The 19,981-nt window shown below is 39.2% G+C and overlaps 2 protein-coding genes across 2 annotated transcripts in view; both read right to left on the bottom strand.

The window, feature by feature from the left end:
* The window catches only part of LOC143292771 (uncharacterized), a 147,761-nt gene that overhangs the window by 81,839 nt on the left and 45,941 nt on the right, over positions 1 to 19,981 (bottom strand). Inside the window, 15 exon segments of the mRNA XM_076603331.1 lie at positions 207 to 248; positions 979 to 1,545; positions 2,650 to 2,691; positions 3,424 to 3,481; positions 3,483 to 3,539; positions 3,541 to 3,992; positions 4,695 to 4,736; positions 5,469 to 6,035; positions 7,141 to 7,182; positions 7,918 to 8,484; positions 9,961 to 10,002; positions 13,033 to 13,599; positions 14,824 to 14,865; positions 15,421 to 15,987; positions 16,419 to 16,460. Coding sequence (XP_076459446.1) covers positions 207 to 248; positions 979 to 1,545; positions 2,650 to 2,691; positions 3,424 to 3,481; positions 3,483 to 3,539; positions 3,541 to 3,992; positions 4,695 to 4,736; positions 5,469 to 6,035; positions 7,141 to 7,182; positions 7,918 to 8,484; positions 9,961 to 10,002; positions 13,033 to 13,599; positions 14,824 to 14,865; positions 15,421 to 15,987; positions 16,419 to 16,460 — 3,696 coding nt within the window.
* LOC143292772 (matrilin-3-like) lies at positions 16,469 to 19,812 on the bottom strand. Its single transcript, XM_076603332.1, has one exon. It carries the CDS (start codon positions 19,007 to 19,009, stop codon positions 18,464 to 18,466), a length of 546 nt encoding a protein of 181 aa, XP_076459447.1. The 5' UTR covers positions 19,010 to 19,812; the 3' UTR covers positions 16,469 to 18,463.

Here is a 19,981-nt window from a genome sequence, read left to right as displayed (position 1 = left end):
TGGTAGGATCTAAAACCTATAAACCAGATAGAACCCTTATAAGCAGCCATCAAAGTTTTCAAGTAGATATCATATTAGGTGATAATACGTTGATATAATATTTTTTGTTGCAAAACAGAACCATTTCAGTATCTTTTTAAACAGAATTTCTCTCTCTTCAATTCTTAACTATCTACCCAATACCATACAGTGTTCATGGAACAAACCTGAAATGACTGGTGGCAGGGTAATAGGTCGTTCTGTTGACACTGAAAAAAGATAGATCCAGAATGAATTATTCACAAATATACATGTAGAGGAATACAAACACACATAAACATAAAAAAGGAATAACAAAACTATGCTGTAATGTCATACTGATCTCGACTGAAGTTTCAGATTTTTCCAAGAACCTTAACTGATATAACCGCAATGTAATATAAAGTGTGCATATTTTCACACTGACTTCTTTCACATTACAGAAATCAGAGGTCTACCCAAGGTGATGAACAAATACTAGAGGTGTAGGTTCAAGATTATCAGGCTTTTCATCAGACAAAAAAAACCTTGAAAGACAGCTGAATGTGAGCACATGTATTTGCAAGATAACATAAATTTAGTTAAATAAGTGAAATAGCCTAGTTTTGTTTTCAGGCCTTTTCTCATCTGAAAAAAGAAAACAACCAAACCTTGCTACCCACTGACAGCTCTGTCAACAGAAATGATTCTTTATGAATTTCCACATTCAAAAGCCACTTAAAAAGAAATAGTTCATCATGAAATGATAATAAACAATAGTTCTTCATATCTTATACAGATAATCTTAGATAAAATACACCAACAAGCAATGAGAAAAATGTCTTCTGCAAAGAATATCTCATCATGAACACAGAACCCAATGTTGCCTGCAGACAGAAAGCATCCCTTCACGACAAGTGCATACATACCCTCACCACTATAAACATTACAATCATTGTAAGAAGACAAAGATACACGTACTTGGGCAAAAGGCAGCAAAGACCTGATCCCTGAGAGACCGGAGTTCACTGAACTCCTGCACAGCAAAGCGATTCTCTTCCACTGGCTTGCTGGCAATCCCATCCAACTCGGTGGTGTCTGTCAGTCCGATACCAATGGCGTAGATGTGGATGCCTTCTGCTCGGGCCTGCTCAGCTTCAGGAATGGTTTGGCGTGAGTTGATGTTGGACACCCCGTCTGTGACTACAATGGCGATGTTGGGAACGTTGGCACGCTCACCGTTGCCAGGGTTGAACATTTCCGTCCTCATGGTGTTGAGGGCGTCAGCTGTGTTGGTGCTGCCGTAACGGTAGGGGATGTTGTCCATAGCAGTAAAGACATCTGCCTTGGTGCTGTACCTGTTCAGGTGGAACTCGATGTAGTCCTCAGTGCTGTAAGTGACCACTCCCACACGTACATTGCCGCTGTCAATGTCAGCGATGAAGAGGAAGTCCTTGATGAAGTCTTTCATCAGCTGGAAGTTGGGTTCTGTCACACTGGTGGAGGCATCCAGCACAAACACCAGGTCCACTTCTGCCTTGTCACACCCTGTTCAATATCAATGATTATGGAATGACTGTGTGTCTGGTTGTGTGCATTTGTGTATTTATGCATATATAAGTGCATGCAGGTGCTCATACACATTTGTGTGTGCATTCATACTTTTGTTTGTGTATCTGTTGCTTTCACTGATATGGAAATAACCAAAGATGGTATCCTTGAAATCATAATTACAGTTGACAATATTGTACTTGAAGTCCAGAAAGTGTTGTAAACTAAATCACACATACTTTGAAATCTAGTATGTTTGTACAATGGTTTGCTTACTGAAGATAAAGGTTCTCTTATGTGCCTGATACTAAAAATTCTAGGAGTCTTAACTTGGACGATGGCATGCACATTTTGCTAGGAAAAGGTGAGCATCAGAACATACTGTTAAGCAGTCAAAAACCAACATGAACATCTACATAACAATTATTACTGTTGTCATATATAGTGACAATTACATAACTCAAACATTCAAATACCATCCTTAACACTCCTTCAAACTGAAATTAACCCCTGCTACAATGCCTGGAATAAATACTAAGATCTGCAATGTTGGCAAAATCATTCAGGTGGGTGGACAAAACTAGAACTGTCTGGCTTTACAATCATTGTCAGATGAGTACTCAGGATCTGTCATTCATGAATGCAACAAAATTCTTCTGCTGGGGTCTTGCTGGTGATCTCACATGACTGGAATGTAATGACATGATATGAAAATAACTAAGTATGGAACGGCCAACACCAGTGACAATTGTCAAATAAGGAATGTGGATAATAGAAGAGGCAATTAAGCCCTGGCAGGATCTAAAACCCATAAACCAGATAGAACCCTTATAAGCAGCCATCAAAGTTTTCAAGTAGGTATCATATTAGGTGATAATACGTTGATATATTATTTTTTGTTGCAAAACAGAACCATTTCAGTATCTTTTTAAACAGAAATTCTTCTCTTCTTTTGCATTGTTTCTTCCTTTTTGACATGTTATAAAAAAAAATGTGAAAGATGCAATTTTGTTGACCTCTTGTTGATCAATATTACAGTAGTACTCAGTTACAAAATTCTTAACTATCTACCCAATACCATTCAGTGTTCATGGAACAAACCTGAAATGACTGGTGGCAGGGTAATAGGTCGTTCTGTTGACACTGAAAAAAGATAGATCCAGAATGAATTATTCACAAATATACATGTAGAGGAATACAAACACACATAAACATGAAAACAAATAACAAAACTATGCTGTAATGTCATACTGATCTCGACTGAAGTTTTAGATTTTTTCAAGAACCTTAACTGATACAACAACAATGTAATCAGAGCTAAGTATGCATATTTTCACACTGACTTCTTTCACATTACAGAAATCAGAGGTCTGCCCAAGGTGATGAACAACTACTAGAAGTATAGGTTCAAGATTACCAGTCTCTTCTTTAGAAAAAAAATCTTCTAGAAAGACAGCTGAATGTGAGCACATGCATTTGCAAGACAACAGAAATTTTGTTAAATAAGTGAAATAATCTAGTTTTGTTTTCATATCTTTTCTCATCTGAAAAAAAAAGAAACAACCAAACCTTGCTGCTCATTGACAGCTCTGTCAACAGAAATGGTTCTTTATGAATTTCCAAATTCAAAAGCCACTTTTAAAGAAATGGTTCATCATGAAATGATGATAGACAATAACTTTTCAAATCTTACAATAATCTTAGATAAAATACACCAACAAGCTATGAGAAAAATGTCTTCTGCAAAGAATATCTCATCATAAACACAGAACCCAATGTTGTCTGCAGACAGAAAGCAGCCTTCACTACAAGTGCATATATACCCTCACCACTTTAAACATTACAAGTATTGTAAAAAGACAAAAATACACGTACTTGGGCAAAAGGCAGCAAAGACCTGATCCCTGAGAGACCGGAGTTCACTGAACTCCTGCCACAGCAAAGCGGTTCTCTTCTACTGGCTTGCTGGCAATCCCGTCCAACTCGGTGGTTGTCCGTCAGTCCGATACCAATGGCGTAGATGTGGATGCCTTCTGCTCGGGCCTGCTCAGCTTCAGGAATGGTTTGGCGTGAGTTGATGTTGGACACCCCGTCTGTGACTACAATGGCGATGTTGGGAACGTTGGCACGCTCACCGTTGCCAGGGTTGAACATTTCCGTCCTCATAGTGTTGAGGGCGTCAGCTGTGTTGGTGCTGCCGTAACGGTAGGGGATGTTGTCCATAGCAGTAAAGACATCTGCCTTGGTGCTGTACCTGTTCAGGTGGAACTCGATGTAGTCCTCAGTACTGTAAGTGACCACTCCCACACGTACATTGCCGCTGTCAATGTCAGCGATGAAGAGGAAGTCCTTGATGAAGTCTTTCATCAGCTGGAAGTTGGGTTCTGTCACACTGGTGGAGGCATCCAGCACAAACACCAGGTCCACTTCTGCCTTGTCACACCCTGTTCAGTATCAATGATTATGGAATGACTGTGTGTCTGGTTGTGTGCATTTGTGTATTTATGCATATATAAGTGCATGCAGGTGCTCATACACATTTGTGTGTGCATTCATACTTTTGTTTGTGTATCTGTTGCTTTCAGTGATATGGAAATAACCAATGATGGTATCCTAGAAATCATAATTACAGTAGACAATATTGTACTTGAAGTCCAGAAAGTGTTGTAAACTAAAATCACACATACTTTAAAATCTAGTTTGTTTGCAGAATGGTTTGCTTACTGAAGATAAAGGTTGTCTTATGTGCCTGATACTAAAAATTCTAGGAGTCTTAGCTTGGACGATGGCATACACATTTTGCTAGGAAAAGGTGAGTATCAGAACATACTGTTAAGCAGTCAAAAACCAACATGAACATCTACATAACTATTATTATTGTTGTCATATATAGTGACAATTATATAACTCAAACATTCAAATACCATCCTTAACACTCCTTCAAACTGAAATTAACCCCTGCTACAATGCCTGGAATAAATACAGAAATTCTTCTCTTCTTTGCATTGTTTCTTCCTTTTTGACATGTTATAAAAAATGTGAAAGATGGAATTTTGTTGACCTCTTGTTGATCAATATTACAGTAGTACTCAGTTACAAAATTCTTAACTATCTACCCAATACCATTCAGTGTTCATGGAACAAACCTGAAATGACTGGTGGCAGGGTAATAGGTCGTTCTGTTGACACTGAAAAAAGATAGATCCAGAATGAATTATTCACAAATATACATGTAGAGGAATACAAACACACATAAACTTGAAAACAAATAACAAAACTATGCTGTAATGACATACTGATCTCGACTGAAGTTTTAGATTTTTTCAAGAACCTTAACTGATACAACAACAATGTAATCAGAGCTAAGTATGCATATTTTCACACTGACTTCTTTCACATTACAGAAATCAGAGGTCTGCCCAAGGTGATGAACAACTACTAGAAGTATAGGTTCAAGATTACCAGTCTCTTCTTTAGAAAAAAAAAATCTTCTAGAAAGACAGCTGAATGTGAGCACATGCATTTGCAAGACAACAGAAATTTTGTTAAATAAGTGAAATAATCTAGTTTTGTTTTCATGTCTTTTCTCATCTGAAAAAAAAAAAAACAACCAAACCTTGCTGCTCATTGACAGCTCTGTCAACAGAAATGGTTCTTTATGAATTTCCAAATTCAAAAGCCACTTTTAAAGAAATGGTTCATCATGAAATGATGATAGACAATAGCTTTTCAAATCTTACACAGACTATCTTAGATAAAATACACCAGCAAGCTATAAGAAAGATGTGCAAAGAATATCTCATTATAAACACAGGATCCAATGTTGTCTGCAGACAGAAAGCAGCCTTCACTACAAGTGCATATATACCCTCACCACTTTAAACATTACAAGTATTGTAAAAAGACAAAAATACACGTACTTGGGCAAAAGGCAGCAAAGACCTGATCCCTGAGAGACCGGAGTTCACTGAACTCCTGCACAGCAAAGCGGTTCTCTTCTACTGGTTTGCTGGCAATCCCGTCCAACTCGGTGGTGTCCGTCAGTCCGATACCAATGGCGTAGATGTGGATGCCTTCTGCTCGGGCCTGCTCAGCTTCAGGAATGGTTTGGCGTGAGTTGATGTTGGACACCCCGTCTGTGACTACAATGGCGATGTTGGGAACGTTGGCACGCTCACCGTTGCCAGGGTTGAACATTTCCGTCCTCATGGTGTTGAGGGCGTCAGCTGTGTTGGTGCTGCCGTAACGGTAGGGGATGTTGTCCATAGCAGTAAAGACATCTGCCTTGGTGCTGTACCTGTTCAGGTGGAACTCGATGTAGTCCTCAGTGCTGTAAGTGACCACTCCCACACGTACATTGCCGCTGTCAATGTCAGCGATGAAGAGGAAGTCCTTGATGAAGTCTTTCATCAGCTGGAAGTTGGGTTCTGTCACACTGGTGGAGGCATCCAGCACAAACACCAGGTCCACTTCTGCCTTGTCACACCCTGTTCAGTATCAATGATTATGGAATGACTGTGTGTCTGGTTGTGTGCATTTGTGTATTTATGCATATATAAGTGCATGCAGGTGCTCATACACATTTGTGTGTGCATTCATACTTTTGTTTGTGTATCTGTTGCTTTCAGTGATATGGAAATAACCAATGATGGTATCCTAGAAATCATAATTACAGTAGACAATATTGTACTTGAAGTCCAGAAAGTGTTGTAAACTAAAATCACACATACTTTAAAATCTAGTTTGTTTGCAGAATGGTTTGCTTACTGAAGATAAAGGTTGTCTTATGTGCCTGATACTAAAAATTCTAGGAGTCTTAGCTTGGACGATGGCATACACATTTTGCTAGGAAAAGGTGAGTATCAGAACATACTGTTAAGCAGTCAAAAACCAACATGAACATCTACATAACTATTATTATTGTTGTCATATATAGTGACAATTATATAACTCAAACATTCAAATACCATCCTTAACACTCCTTCAAACTGAAATTAACCCCTGCTACAATGCCTGGAATAAATACTAAGATCTGCAATGTTGGCAAAATCATTCAGGTGGGTGGACAAAACTAGAACTGTCTGGCTTTACAATCATTGTCAGATGAGTACTCAGGATCTGTCATTCATGAATGCAACAAAATTCTTCTGCTGGGGTCTTGCTGGTGATCTCACATGACTGGAATGTAATGACATGATATGAAAATCACTAAGTATGGAACGGCCAACACCAGTGACAATTGTCAAATAAGGAATGTGGATAATAGAAGAGGCAATTAAGCCCTGGTAGGATCTAAAACCTATAAACCAGATAGAACCCTTATAAGCAGCCATCAAAGTTTTCAAGTAGGTATCATATTAGGTGATAATACGTTGATATATTATTTTTTGTTGCAAAACAGAACCATTTCAGTATCTTTTTAAACAGAAATTCTTCTCTTCTTTTGCATTGTTTCTTCCTTTTTGACATGTTATAAAAAAAAATGTGAAAGATGCAATTTTGTTGACCTCTTGTTGATCAATATTACAGTAGTACTCAGTTACAAAATTCTTAACTATCTACCCAATACCATTCAGTGTTCATGGAACAAACCTGAAATGACTGGTGGCAGGGTAATAGGTCGTTCTGTTGACACTGAAAAAAGATAGATCCAGAATGAATTATTCACAAATATACACATAGAGGAATACAAACACACATAAACATGAAAACGAATAACAAAACTATGCTGTAATGACATACTGATCTCGACTGAAGTTTTAGATTTTTTCAAGAACCTTAACTGATACAACAACAATGTAATCAGAACTAAGTATGCATCTTTTCACACTGACTTCTTTCACATTACAGAAATCAAAGGTCTGCCCAAGGTGATGAACAACTACTAGAAGTATAGGTTCAAGATTACCGGGCTCTTCTTTAGAAAAAAAAAATCTTCCAGAAAGACAGCTGAATGTGAGCACATGCATTTGCAAGATTACATAAATTTTGTTAAAATATGTGAAATAATCTAGTTTTGTTTTCATGTCTTTTCTCATCTGAAAAAAAAAAAGAAACAACCAAACCTTGCTGCCCATTGACAGCTCTGTCAACAGAAATGATTCTTTATGAATTTCCAAATTCAAAAGCCACTTTAAAAGAAATAGTTCATCATGAAATGATAATAAACAACAGCTTTTCACATCTTACACAGACTATCTTTGATAAAAGACACCAACAAGCTATAAGAAAGATGTGCAAAGAATATCTCATTATAAACACAGGATCCAATGTTGTCTGCAGACAGAAAGCAGCCTTCACTACAAGTGCATATATACCCTCACCACTTTAAACATTACAAGTATTGTAAAAAGACAAAAATACACATACTTGGGCAAAAGGCAGCAAAGACCTGATCCCTGAGAGACCGGAGTTCACTGAACTCCTGCACAGCAAAGCGGTTCTCTTCTACTGGTTTGCTGGCAATCCCGTCCAACTCGGTGGTGTCCGTCAGTCCGATACCAATGGCGTAGATGTGGATGCCTTCTGCTTGGGCCTGCTCAGCTTCAGGAATGGTTTGGCGTGAGTTGATGTTGGACACCCCGTCTGTGACTACAATGGCAATGTTGGGAACGTTGGCACGCTCACCGTTGCCATGGTTGAACATTTCCGTCCTCATGGTGTTGAGGGCGTCAGCTGTGTTGGTGCTGCCGTAACGGTAGGGGATGTTGTCCATAGCAGTAAAGACATCTGCCTTGGTGCTGTACCTGTTCAGGTGGAATTCAATGTAGTCCTCAGTGCTGTAAGTGACCACTCCCACACGTACATTGCCGCTGTCAATGTCAGCGATGAAGAGGAAGTCCTTGATGAAGTCTTTCATCAGCTGGAAGTTGGGTTCTGTCACACTGGTGGAGGCATCCAGCACAAACACCAGGTCCACTTCTGCCTTGTCACACCCTGTTCAATATCAATGATTATGGAATGACTGTGTGTCTGGTTGTGTGCATTTGTGTATTTATGCATATATAAGTGCATGCAGGTGCTCATACACATTTGTGTGTGCATTCATACTTTTGTTTGTGTATCTGTTGCTTTCACTGATATGAAAATAACCAATGATGGTATCCTAGAAATCATAATTACAGTAGACAATATTGTACTTGAAGTCTAGAAAGTGTTGTAAACTAAAATCACACATACTTTAAAATCTAGTTTGTTTGCAGAATGGTTTGCTTACTGAAGATAAAGGTTCTCTTATGTGCCTGATACTAAAAATTCTAGGAGTCTTAGCTTGGACGATGGCATGCACATTTTGCTAGGAAAAGGTGAGTATCAGAACATACTGTTAAGCAGTCAAAAACCAACATGAACATCTACATAACTATTATGGTAACCACAGACGGCATCCCAGAAATGATTATTACACTAGAAATCAGTGTACTTAAAGCCCAGAAAGATTTTTACAATCACTATCACTCATACTTTAAAGTCTAGCTTGTTTGCAGAATGGTTCGTGTACTGGAGATATATCTTCCCTGCCTGATTTCAAACTCTAGGAGTCTTAGCTTGGATGACAGTATGTACGTTTTGCTAAGAAAAAATGAGTACATACTGTTAAGCAGTCAAAAACCGACACAGACTTGTACAGATGTATCATCATCATTGTCATATATAGTGACAACTTTACATAATTCAAACATTCAAATATCACCCTTCACACTCCTTCAAACTGAAATTAACTCTTACTACAATGCCTGGAATAGATACCAAGATCTTCAATGTTGGCAAAATCATTCAGGTGGTTGTGAGAGAACAATAATGAAAGCTTTTGAGGATGTGGAGAATACTAGAACTGTCTGGCTGTACAATCATTGTCAGATGAGTTCTCAGGATCTGACATTCATGAATGCAATAAAACTTCTGCTGGGGTCTTCCTGGTGACCTCACAAGACTGGAAAGTAATGACATGACATGAAAATCGCTAAGCATGAAATACCCAATACTAATGAGAGTAGTCAGCGAAGTAATGTGAATAATAATCAGAAAAGGCAAGCCCTAGCAGGATCTAAAACCTAAAAAACTCTTATTAGCGCCATCAAAGCCTTCAAATATCTATCAAATTAGGTGTTAGCATATTGATATTTTTTATTTAGGTCACCTAAAAAAACTCTTATTAGCAGCCATCAAAGCCTTCAAGTATCTATCAAATTAGGTGTTAGCATATTGATATTTTTATTTAGGTCACAAAACAGTACACTTTTCCATATTTTTATATATTTTTTATGGAGACTTTTCTTTTCTTTGTCATTGTTTCTTTGTTTTGAAAGGCTATAACATATGTGATAGATGAAATTTTTGTTGACCGCTTGTTGATCAAATATTACAAAATTCTTAATAATCTACCCAGTATCATTAAATGTTCATGGAACAAACCTGAAATGACTGGTGGCAGGGTAATAGGTCGTTCCGTCGACACTGAAAAAAGATAGATCCAGAATGAATTATGTAGGTATGTACATGCAGAGGAACAGAGACAAAAAACAACAACATAAAGATGAATAACAATACTATGTGGTAATGTCATACTGATCTCGACCACTGTTTCCTTTTTTTTTTTTTCAAGTTTCAATGATGTGAACAACCGCAATGTCACTGTCACTGATCCCAAGACTTAGTTTGGTCATCGGGGAGCTGCACTGCTAACGCATCACCAACATTCTCTATTTCTGGTGGTCATGGGATGTGACCTGAGTTTTGGCAAAGCTCTGCCCACTCCTTTCACTGTCTGACTCATCTCCTTTTCCCCTGCACTATTCTCTGAAGGACAGTCTAAGAGAAACCATTGGATCTTATGGCCATACCATCTCATTTACCTTTTTTCACAGTGGTCAGGAGGTCTTCATACAGACCAACATGCTGTCTTTCTTTCTTCTTCATTTGTTACGTGGTTTTTGTAGGAGATGCCAAGGAGTCTCCTGAAGCCTCTCATTTCCTTTGCTTAGATTCTGAAGCTCTGCTGTAAGAGACAGGAATTGTATGCATTCAAGAAAATAGAGTCAGTGCATGTAGTAGTTTCAGCTTTGTTCTGAGAGTGATGTTCTTGTCTCTCCATATTGGCTTCAGTCTTGCTAATGCCATTGCAGTCTGACCAGCTCTTGCCAGTATTTCGACCTTGGACCCTTTCTTCACTGATGAAGGCACCAAGATACTTAAACTGCTTCACTGTTTCCAGCTGTTAACTGCCGACATTGATCTTGATGTTGACTGGGTCTTTGCTATTTGTCATGAGTTTCATTTTCTCAGTGCATATCTCCACTCCGTACTTGACAGATGTTTCCTCCAGGTGGTTCACCAGTTTTGCTAGTTCCTCCTCACTCATCACTGCCTGCCATCCCATCAATATCATCACCGAATTGGAGGTTTGTGATGGTACATCCTCTGATGTGATAGTGCTAGAGTAACCACCCAGCACATCAGTAATGATGATAATGATGGTATTTATGTAGTGCTGAATCTTGTGCAGAGACAAATCTAAGCGCTTTCACACCAGTCATTCACACGCATGCATCACTCTAAAACTGAAGAAAACTGAAGACATGGAAGAGGTTGGGAGGGAGGCTATCTTGTGAAGAGGTAGGTTTTAAGGCCAGACTTGAAAGAGCTGAGTGCGGAGACCTGACGAAGTGAAAGAGGAAGTTCATTCCAAATACAAGGTCCAGAGACAGAGAAAGAACGGTGTCCAACAGTGGAGTGTTTGAATCTGGGTATGCGTAAACAGAGTGGATCTGGAGCTGATCATAGAGAGTGAGATGGAGTGTAGAGGTGAAGGCAGCCACAAAGATAGGAAGGGGCAGATTTGTGAATACATTTATAACATACAGTGCTGATCTTATACTTTATTCTGTGTGAGACAGGGAGCCAATGGAGATGTTGCAAAATAGGAGTGATGTGCTCAGATCTTTTCTTTCTGAGGACGAGTCAGGCAGCAGAGTTTTGTATGCACTGAAGGGACTGAATGGATAAAGTAGGCAAACCAGATAATTGGGAGTTACAGTAGTCAAGGCGAGAGAGAATGAGAGAAACCACAAGTCTAGATGTTGTGTCGGTGGACAGATATTTCCGAATGATGCGTCACAACTGACGGTAGCAGGATTGACATGTCTGCCTGATAAATTTTTGCATGGACAGTGTGTTGTCAAGGACAACCCTGAGGTTCCTGACTGAGCTGGAAAGAGGGATGGATGTACTGCCAAGTTTGATTTTGTCAGCTGTGATGGAAGAGAGTTTTTGTTTAGTTCCTATGATCATTGCTTCAGTTTTGTCTGCGTTCAATTGTAACTTATTTGGAGTCATCCAGTTTTGAATGTCCAGGAAGAATTCAGATGTTTCTTGCAAGAGCGAGGACAATTTTTCAGGGCTATCACTCTTCTGAAGTTGAGGGTCATCAGCATAGGAATGATGACTAACATGGTGGTGGTTGATAATTTCCGCGAGAGGAGCAGTGTACAGTGTGAAGAGAACTGGGCCTAAAACATATCCCTGTGGGACTCCGTGTTTGATTTTAACAGGTTCAGACTGGAAATTATTGACGATGACAGACTGGAATTGATCAGTGAGATAAGATTTAAACCAGTTGAGAACAGTGCTGTTGATGCCAAATGTAAAATGAAGATGGGAAAGAAGGATTGAATGGTCATAGTACATTAAAAAAAAATGCAAAAGAGAGCAGAAGAAAGCCTTGATGGACCCCAGCTGACGTGTGGAACCAGTCACCAACAGTTCATTGAACGAGGACTGCACTGTTGGTTTTTGCATACAGCTGTTTGATGGTGTTGACTCCTTTTGGCCCATGTTGTATTCCTTCATGGTTGCCCACAGTACATCATGCCACACTTGGTCAAAAGCCTTCTTGAATAATTGCAATGTAACCAGTCCAAAGTATGCATATATTCTCACTGAAATTTTCACACAAGAATTCAGCAGTCCATCCAAGTAGATAAACAACTATCAGAGATAAAGGTTCAAGATCATGGTGCTCTTCTTTTGAAAAAAGATCATTCCTTCTTGAAGCATAGCTGAATAGAATCTGAGCTCATTCACTTGCAAGTTTACACATATTCTGTTAAACAAGGGAAATAGTCTAGCTTTTGTTTTCATGCCTTCTCAATCTGGAAAAAAGAGAAGAAACAACCAGGCTCTGCAACCCACTGACAGCTTTGTCTACAGAAATAATTGTTTTTGAATAGCTACATTCCGAAGTTATATTAAATAAAATAGTTCATCATGAAATGGTAATTAACAATAGTTTTTCACATCTTACACAAACAGATAAAATGCATCAACAAGCTACGTGAAAGATGCCTTGTGCAAAATACATCTTATTGTAAGCACAGAACCCAATGCTGTCTGCAGACAGGAAACAGTCCTTCACTATGTATAATGCATATATACCCTGATCACAATTAATCTTAAAAAATATTGTAAGAAGAAAAAACACACACTTACTTGGGCAGAAAGCAGCGAAGACCTGATCCCTGAGAGACCGGAGTTCACTGAACTCCTGCACAGCAAAGCGGTTCTCATCCACTGGCTTGCTGGCAATCCCATCCAACTCGGTGGTGTCTGTCAGTCCGATACCAATGGCGTAGATGTGGATGCTATCTTGTCGGGCCTGTTCAGCTTCAGGAATTGTTCTTCGTGAGTTGATATTGGACACCCCGTCTGTAATCACTATACCGATGTTGGGAACACTGTCACGGTCACCATTGACAATACTGAACATTTCCGTCCTCATGGTTTTGAGGGCGTCGGCTGTGTTGGTGCTGCCGTAACGGTAGGGAATATTGTCCACTGCAGAAAAGACATCTGCCTTGGTGCTGTACCTGTTCAGGTGGAACTCGATGTAGTCCTCAGTGCTGTAGGTGACAACACCCACACGCACATTGCCGCTGTCAATGTCAGCGATGAAGAGGAAGTCCTTGATGAAGTCTTTCATCAGCTGGAAGTTGGGTTCTGTCACACTGGTGGAGGCATCCAGCACAAACACCAGGTCCACTTCTGCCTTGTCACAACCTGAACACCAGTATCAATTGTGAAGATTTTTTTTTAGACAGTCGAATTCACTGTTTATCACAACTGTTAAAACCTACCTATTCAACTATTCACCAGTCCTGTAACTCTTGCGACTGTTTGCTCTGATCACAAGTACTGCTTGTTGATTGTCTTTCCTACATATCTGTATCATGGAAAGTAGGCGCATATAGAAAGATACACACACATACACATATTTGCATGAATTTATACTGTATCATATTCCTTTATTAGCGTAACTGTACATTTTCTTGTATAGTGCACATTAGTTCTACATTATGTTAAAACAATATGCTACAGAAATGTTTACTTTTACCTAACTTTTAAGCTGTCAATTTTTTGTTTTATATACTTTACATAATCAACATCATCAACAATCCTTTTTCTGTCATGTGTTCATGTACATATCCGTCAGTTTTCCATTGTAATACCAATCATAATTGTTAACATACAGCAAAGAAAAAGTACTGATACTCTTTAAAAGACGATGACACATAATTCACACTATTGCTGCTTCCACTTCCCAACAGCTAACACACTGGTAAATACAGTGAACAAGGAAAGAAACCCAGACACGTCCCCCGAAAAGAAAACTCCAAGTCCATTCATACATTTATCATCTGACAAGTACATAAGGTACTAAAGGCAGAAGAAATAGCTTGTTGCAATCCTCTTGTTTGCCACTAAGATTCTGAATGGCATCCATGTTAACACACAGTAAAATTTGTTGGATTTCACTTCCATCCAACCAACAATGCAGACTTCATTTGTGAAAGGAATCCTCTAAATGGTCAAATTTTTTAGGTGACATGCAATATCTGGGATGCAAAGACAACACATCAGTTTTGGCTGCAGGTCCCTATAATGTTTTTTTTTTAAGTATCATGTCATATGTCGGGACTTTGACCTGAGTTAAAAATCTTCATTCAACTTTTATGCACAATACCAACTTTTTCATATTCCACTGCCATTTCACCTTTTGTCTCCAGATGAAGGAAAACAAATCATACACAGCTCATGCTTCTGGCACATATACACACTCATGTACACATACGAGTGCACACACAGACTTCAATCCTACATAGAAATGAAAATAAACCCATGTGTGCACAAGTGTACACTTGAGTGTGCGTGTACACACATACTAAACCTTTTCTTTCACACATAGGCAAACATGCCCTCAAAAAAACACACATGTATACAAACCTTTGACATCTGGTGGCAAGGTGATTGGTGGCAAGGTTGTCACTGAAACACCCAGTAAAAGTGCATTATGTAAATCATGTGTAAGAGAAAGAGAAAGAGAGAGAGAGAGAGAGGAGGTAAGCTGTAAAAGGAATATGCATCAATTTTGTTGATTTTGATAACCTTAATCATATCAGAAACACCAGTTGTTCAATGTTATTCAAATGTTTAATTTAAAATCAGTTTCAGTTTGAAGGAGGTGTAAGGGTGTGTGGATAGATCTAGAAAGCATATGCTGCACCACATTTGCTTAAAAAAAAGAAAGAAAGAAAAGTGCAGATGCCTGACCTTTGCATAATCCAACATGCTGATCAGGCCTTTGAAAACCAGTACAAAAATATGGTATCCTTATTCTTGAAGAATGGTCACACATCATTATATGTAAAGTTTATGTCAATGTATTACAACAGTATAAACTTGTAACTGACCCACAAGCTGAACATAGCAAGTAAGTCAGTTCATCACTGATTCAGCAGCTGCTGCAAAAATCACATTTCATATACAAATCATTTTATAGCTGATTCCTGATTTTCATAAGATATACTGCATGGTGCTTACTTGGGCAGAAAGCAGCGAAGACCTGATCCCTGAGAGACCGGAGTTCACTGAACTCCTGCACAGCAAAGCGGTTCTTTTCCACTGGCTTGCTGGCAATCCCATCCAACTCGGTGGTGTCCGTCAGTCCAATACCAATGGCGTAGATGTGGATGCTGTCTTGTCGGGCCTGTTCAGCCTCAGGAATTGTTCTTCGTGAGTTGATATTGGACACCCCGTCTGTAATCACTATAGCGATGTTGGGAACGTTGGCACGGTCACCATTGACAATACTGAACATTTCCGTCCTCATGGTGTTGAGGGCGTCAGCTGTGTTGGTGCTGCCGTAACGGTAGGGGATGTTATCCATAGCAGTAAACACATCTGCCTTGGTACTGTACCTGTTCAGATGGAACTCGATGTAGTCCTCAGTGCTGTAAGTGACAACACCCACACGCACATTGCCGCTGTCAATGTCAGCGATGAAGAGGAAGTCCTTGATGAAGTCTTTCATCAGCTGGAAGTTGGGTTCTGTCACACTGGTGGAGGCATCCAGCACAAACACCAGGTCCACTTCTGCCTGGTCACATCCTGTACCGCAATGAAAGAAATATGTGGTTTCCAACACTATCAAGAATATATATATAATATCTTTGCTTTAAACTCAAGGAAAAGGTTGATGTTGGTTTTTAATGCATACTGCAAGTCTGACTGATGCTGTCAAAGCATGCTTCAAGACACATGTACCCATTTTGTTTCTCAAGTGAGTGATTTACATCTCTTAACCTTTGTTTAAAGTAATAAATGTGCATGTGATACAGAATGCATCAAAACATGCAAAAGACATCATACAACACTACAATTGCCATTAGCCTAAAATAAAATGTGTCTCAAGAAACACAGAATTCTTTGGATGCAAAAGATTTTAACAGAGTGAGAGACTGTTCCTCACTGAATCTTGGAAGTTAAACCAAATAATGAAGGAAAAAGATACAGGACTGCAATCAGTGTAATGTTATTACCTTGTCTCACAGGAGGCAAAGTCAAAGGAGCTTCTGTTATTTCTGAAACATTCACACACATGATTTGAACACTTAACGTGGGTCCTTTGGAATATACACACCCACTGGCTCTCAGGCATAAACATACGTTATCTGAGTTTATAACCTGCCTCCTAAAAGATACAGACATCCTCTGCATGTGTAACCTGGTTTGTTAGGGCTGTTCACATATTAAGTCAATATATAACCTGATTCCTTAGGATCATACACATATAAACATGTCCCTTTAGAGAAATACTCACCTGATTTCATAACCTAATTCCTTTTGGATATATATACATCATCTAAATATGTTGCATGGCTCCTTAAGGATATGATGCATATGAATTAAATGATAAAGCAGCTTTGTACAAAGTACAACCTATTCTAAAATGTAACCTGGCTCTATAGAGGTATCCACATACATTAACTTAATATGTACCTGGCTCCTTACTGACATATGAACATTGCCTGAAATTGCAAGCTGGCTCTTCAGGAACAAACACACATTATCTGAATTATGAAGTGGTTTCTCAGTATGTACAGCTATCATATGACTATGCAGTCTATCAATATATTCAAAAAACAAAGCTGTAAACTATTTTATTATTTATCTGCTAGAAGCTTCAACCAGGGGTGAAGGTATGCCGAGATGCAACAGCACCTTCTTACATATTCAATTTACAATTGTGCATTTATTTACCAATGACAGTGGACACTAACAATGTCTGGCTTCTGTGTGGTTGATGTTGAGCGACGATTATGTCTTACTTTATCGTTGTTTGTCACTGAAAACAGTTTTTGAATAAAATATAATGTTACATGCCTTTCAAACAAAATGTTCCTGGACACAGTATTTGACCAAGGTATATTGTTACATGCCTTTGAAAACAAAAGCATACAGTCATGTTTGGCTGGTGTTATGTTAACAATGTTGCTATCATGACCATCATTCTGTTAGAAATGAAGATACAACATTCTGTCAGAGATTGTCAAAGACCAGAACAACAATTTTAGTAATGAATAGCCATAGCTTTTGTGGTTACTTAATTTGGGAAAGTCTTCCATGCTCAAAACTATAAATAAATACAAAAGATGTCATCATTAGTTTCTTAATATCCAAATGACAGATCTTCTTTACAAGCAGTTCAATGTCATTTTTCATAGTCATCATTCCAAATGATGTTATATATCACATTCTGAGTAGCATTATGTGAAATTTCTGAAACTATGAAGATTTTTACTATAAAACAACACATTCAGAGTAACATATACCCACATTTTAAACATGGGAATTAAAAACAAAATGAAACCAAAAAAGCAACATGCTGAAAAGATATTTGAAAAAAGCTGTACATATTACATTGACACAAATGGAAATCATGCATCATCACCAGCACTCAAAGCATAAAAAAATATAAAACTGAATGAAAAATGCCACAGCAACAACAGAAACATCCATACAAAGTAAAAACAACAACAACAACAAAAAAACCAAAAAAACAAAAACAACAACAACAACAACAAAAACACACACACAAAAAAAACCCACTTTGGCATAAAAACCAATCCACAATCATGCCTCACACACTTGATCTCAGTCTACAAATGAAGCGGAGCAGACATATACATCACAAAGCAAGTTATTGTGATCATGAAAAGATAAAACTAAAAAGCCAAATAAACTGATGACCAAATGAATATCCATATGAGACCAGCATGCATTTTGTGTAGACTGGCGCAGCTTAGCCGAGCCTCTCCATTTATTGTGGTGACAACAAACTGGGTATTTTCTGAGATCTACCCGTGACCAAAACTGTTTTGTATCATCTGTAAAGCTCTGTACATCAGTACAACCTGTAAAGACATGATGCATTATAAAGGTAAGTAAAACAAAATCCATGGCGTAAGGAAATCCCCAGAAAACCAACATACTCATACCATGCCAGACTGCAGAGTACGGATGAAAATTGGGAGATACTGAAGAAATGAAATCACACCAAAATTCCTCCAGATAGTCAAGATAGCTACAGATTCCCAGCCGACGGAGGAGTCAGAACGTTGATACCTTTACGAATGGTGTTCTGATTGCAGAAGTTCAGTTGTTCTCGTAGATCTTCATTCAGCTGAGAGTAACTGGTCAAATTGAAGACATTCTGATGTGCTGGGGGAGAAGCAATGGTGAGCAAGGCAGTGGTGTCAGCCACTCCAATGCTAATGATATAGATCTGGGTTCCTTTTGTACGCAGGAGCTCAGCCTGTCTGGTGATGCCATGCTTGCGCACTCTGAACTCCCCATCAGTTATCAGGACAACAACATTACTGGCTTCCGGTCGATCTCCCTTTACAGAGGAGAAGACTTCCTTTCTAAGGGTCTTGATCAAGCCCACCATATTGGTACTGCCTGCACGATACCTCAGCCTGTCAACGGCCCAGTAAGCTTCTGTCCGTGACCCATAGTCTTTCAGATGGAAGCCCACCTGAACATCATAACTGAAACTCAACAGGGCCATACGCTGGTGGCCCGAGTCCATGTCTGAATGAAATATGATTTGCCTGGCAAAGTTCTGCATCCGCTGGAAATTGGACTGTGTGACGCTGGAGGAGGAGTCAAGAACTATGGCAATGTCCACTGTGGGATCACACCCTGAAAATATAACACCATTTATCTCAGACCTTTGTGCTTCACCACCACACTTTTCCCTGATAGAATTTAAGAAATACAATTGCAAGATGCATTATTACTGTGAATTATTTCCTGTACTGAAGAGAAGAAAAAAAATGATGCAAGTATTCTGACTGCTTGTAAACAGCAAACAATGAGAAACTGACTTCAAAACACTTCTTTGGGGGAGACATGCATCCAGTAGAAGTATTGTTGTCCAATGGGTGGTACTGAGTGTGGTTCACCCTTGGCAGAGTGGGGATGCGTTCTTGTGTTTTTACCACACTAACATGACCAGTGTTTTTAAGGGGGAAAAAAAACAGTAATCATGTGCAGGTGCAGAACAGGCAGACCTGTGTTGATATGTACATCATGCATTCCATTTCTTGATGTCCCATCACACTACAAGTGTCCATACTGGTCACAACTGTACACTACAATTCAAGGAACCATACCTGTATGAGGATACACGAGTGATTATGCAGATGCTTTTTGCTTTATACAAAAGTTGTCTATCTTCACACAGTGCTGGCAAATCAATCTAGGGCAAAAGTGCAAAAATGCTTTCCACCAGGCAGGCAAGGTCAATGGGTGGGCAGATGGATCAGCCTGCCCATTACTGTCTATTGGTCACATGACAGCCGCATAATGCAGAATGTCCGTGCATCACGTGCCAAGAACAGCACCTTCATGGTGGGCAGAGGACAGGAGTCAGCTCACCTAGAAGTGTGTCCCATCACACACTGACCCAGCTGACTGCCTCCAGCTCACTGCTCTTTCCACTGCTGTCTAGCCTGCTGGGACTGCACATGGTAACTGGACAGCAGCGTTGCAGCCTACATCTGAAAACTTGTCAGTTCGTTAGCACCAACAGAGCACA

This window comes from Babylonia areolata, chromosome 18 (assembly GCF_041734735.1).
Source record: "Babylonia areolata isolate BAREFJ2019XMU chromosome 18, ASM4173473v1, whole genome shotgun sequence".
Taxonomy (NCBI): Eukaryota; Metazoa; Mollusca; class Gastropoda; order Neogastropoda; family Buccinidae; genus Babylonia; species Babylonia areolata.
Note: the sequence above shows the minus strand (reverse complement) of the source record. Positions and strands in the feature narration are given on the sequence as shown.

Coding starts and splice junctions, on each gene's coding strand:
- LOC143292772 (XM_076603332.1), bottom strand. CDS start 19,009: ATGCAGAACTTTGCCAGGCAAATCATATTTCATTCAGACATGGACTCG.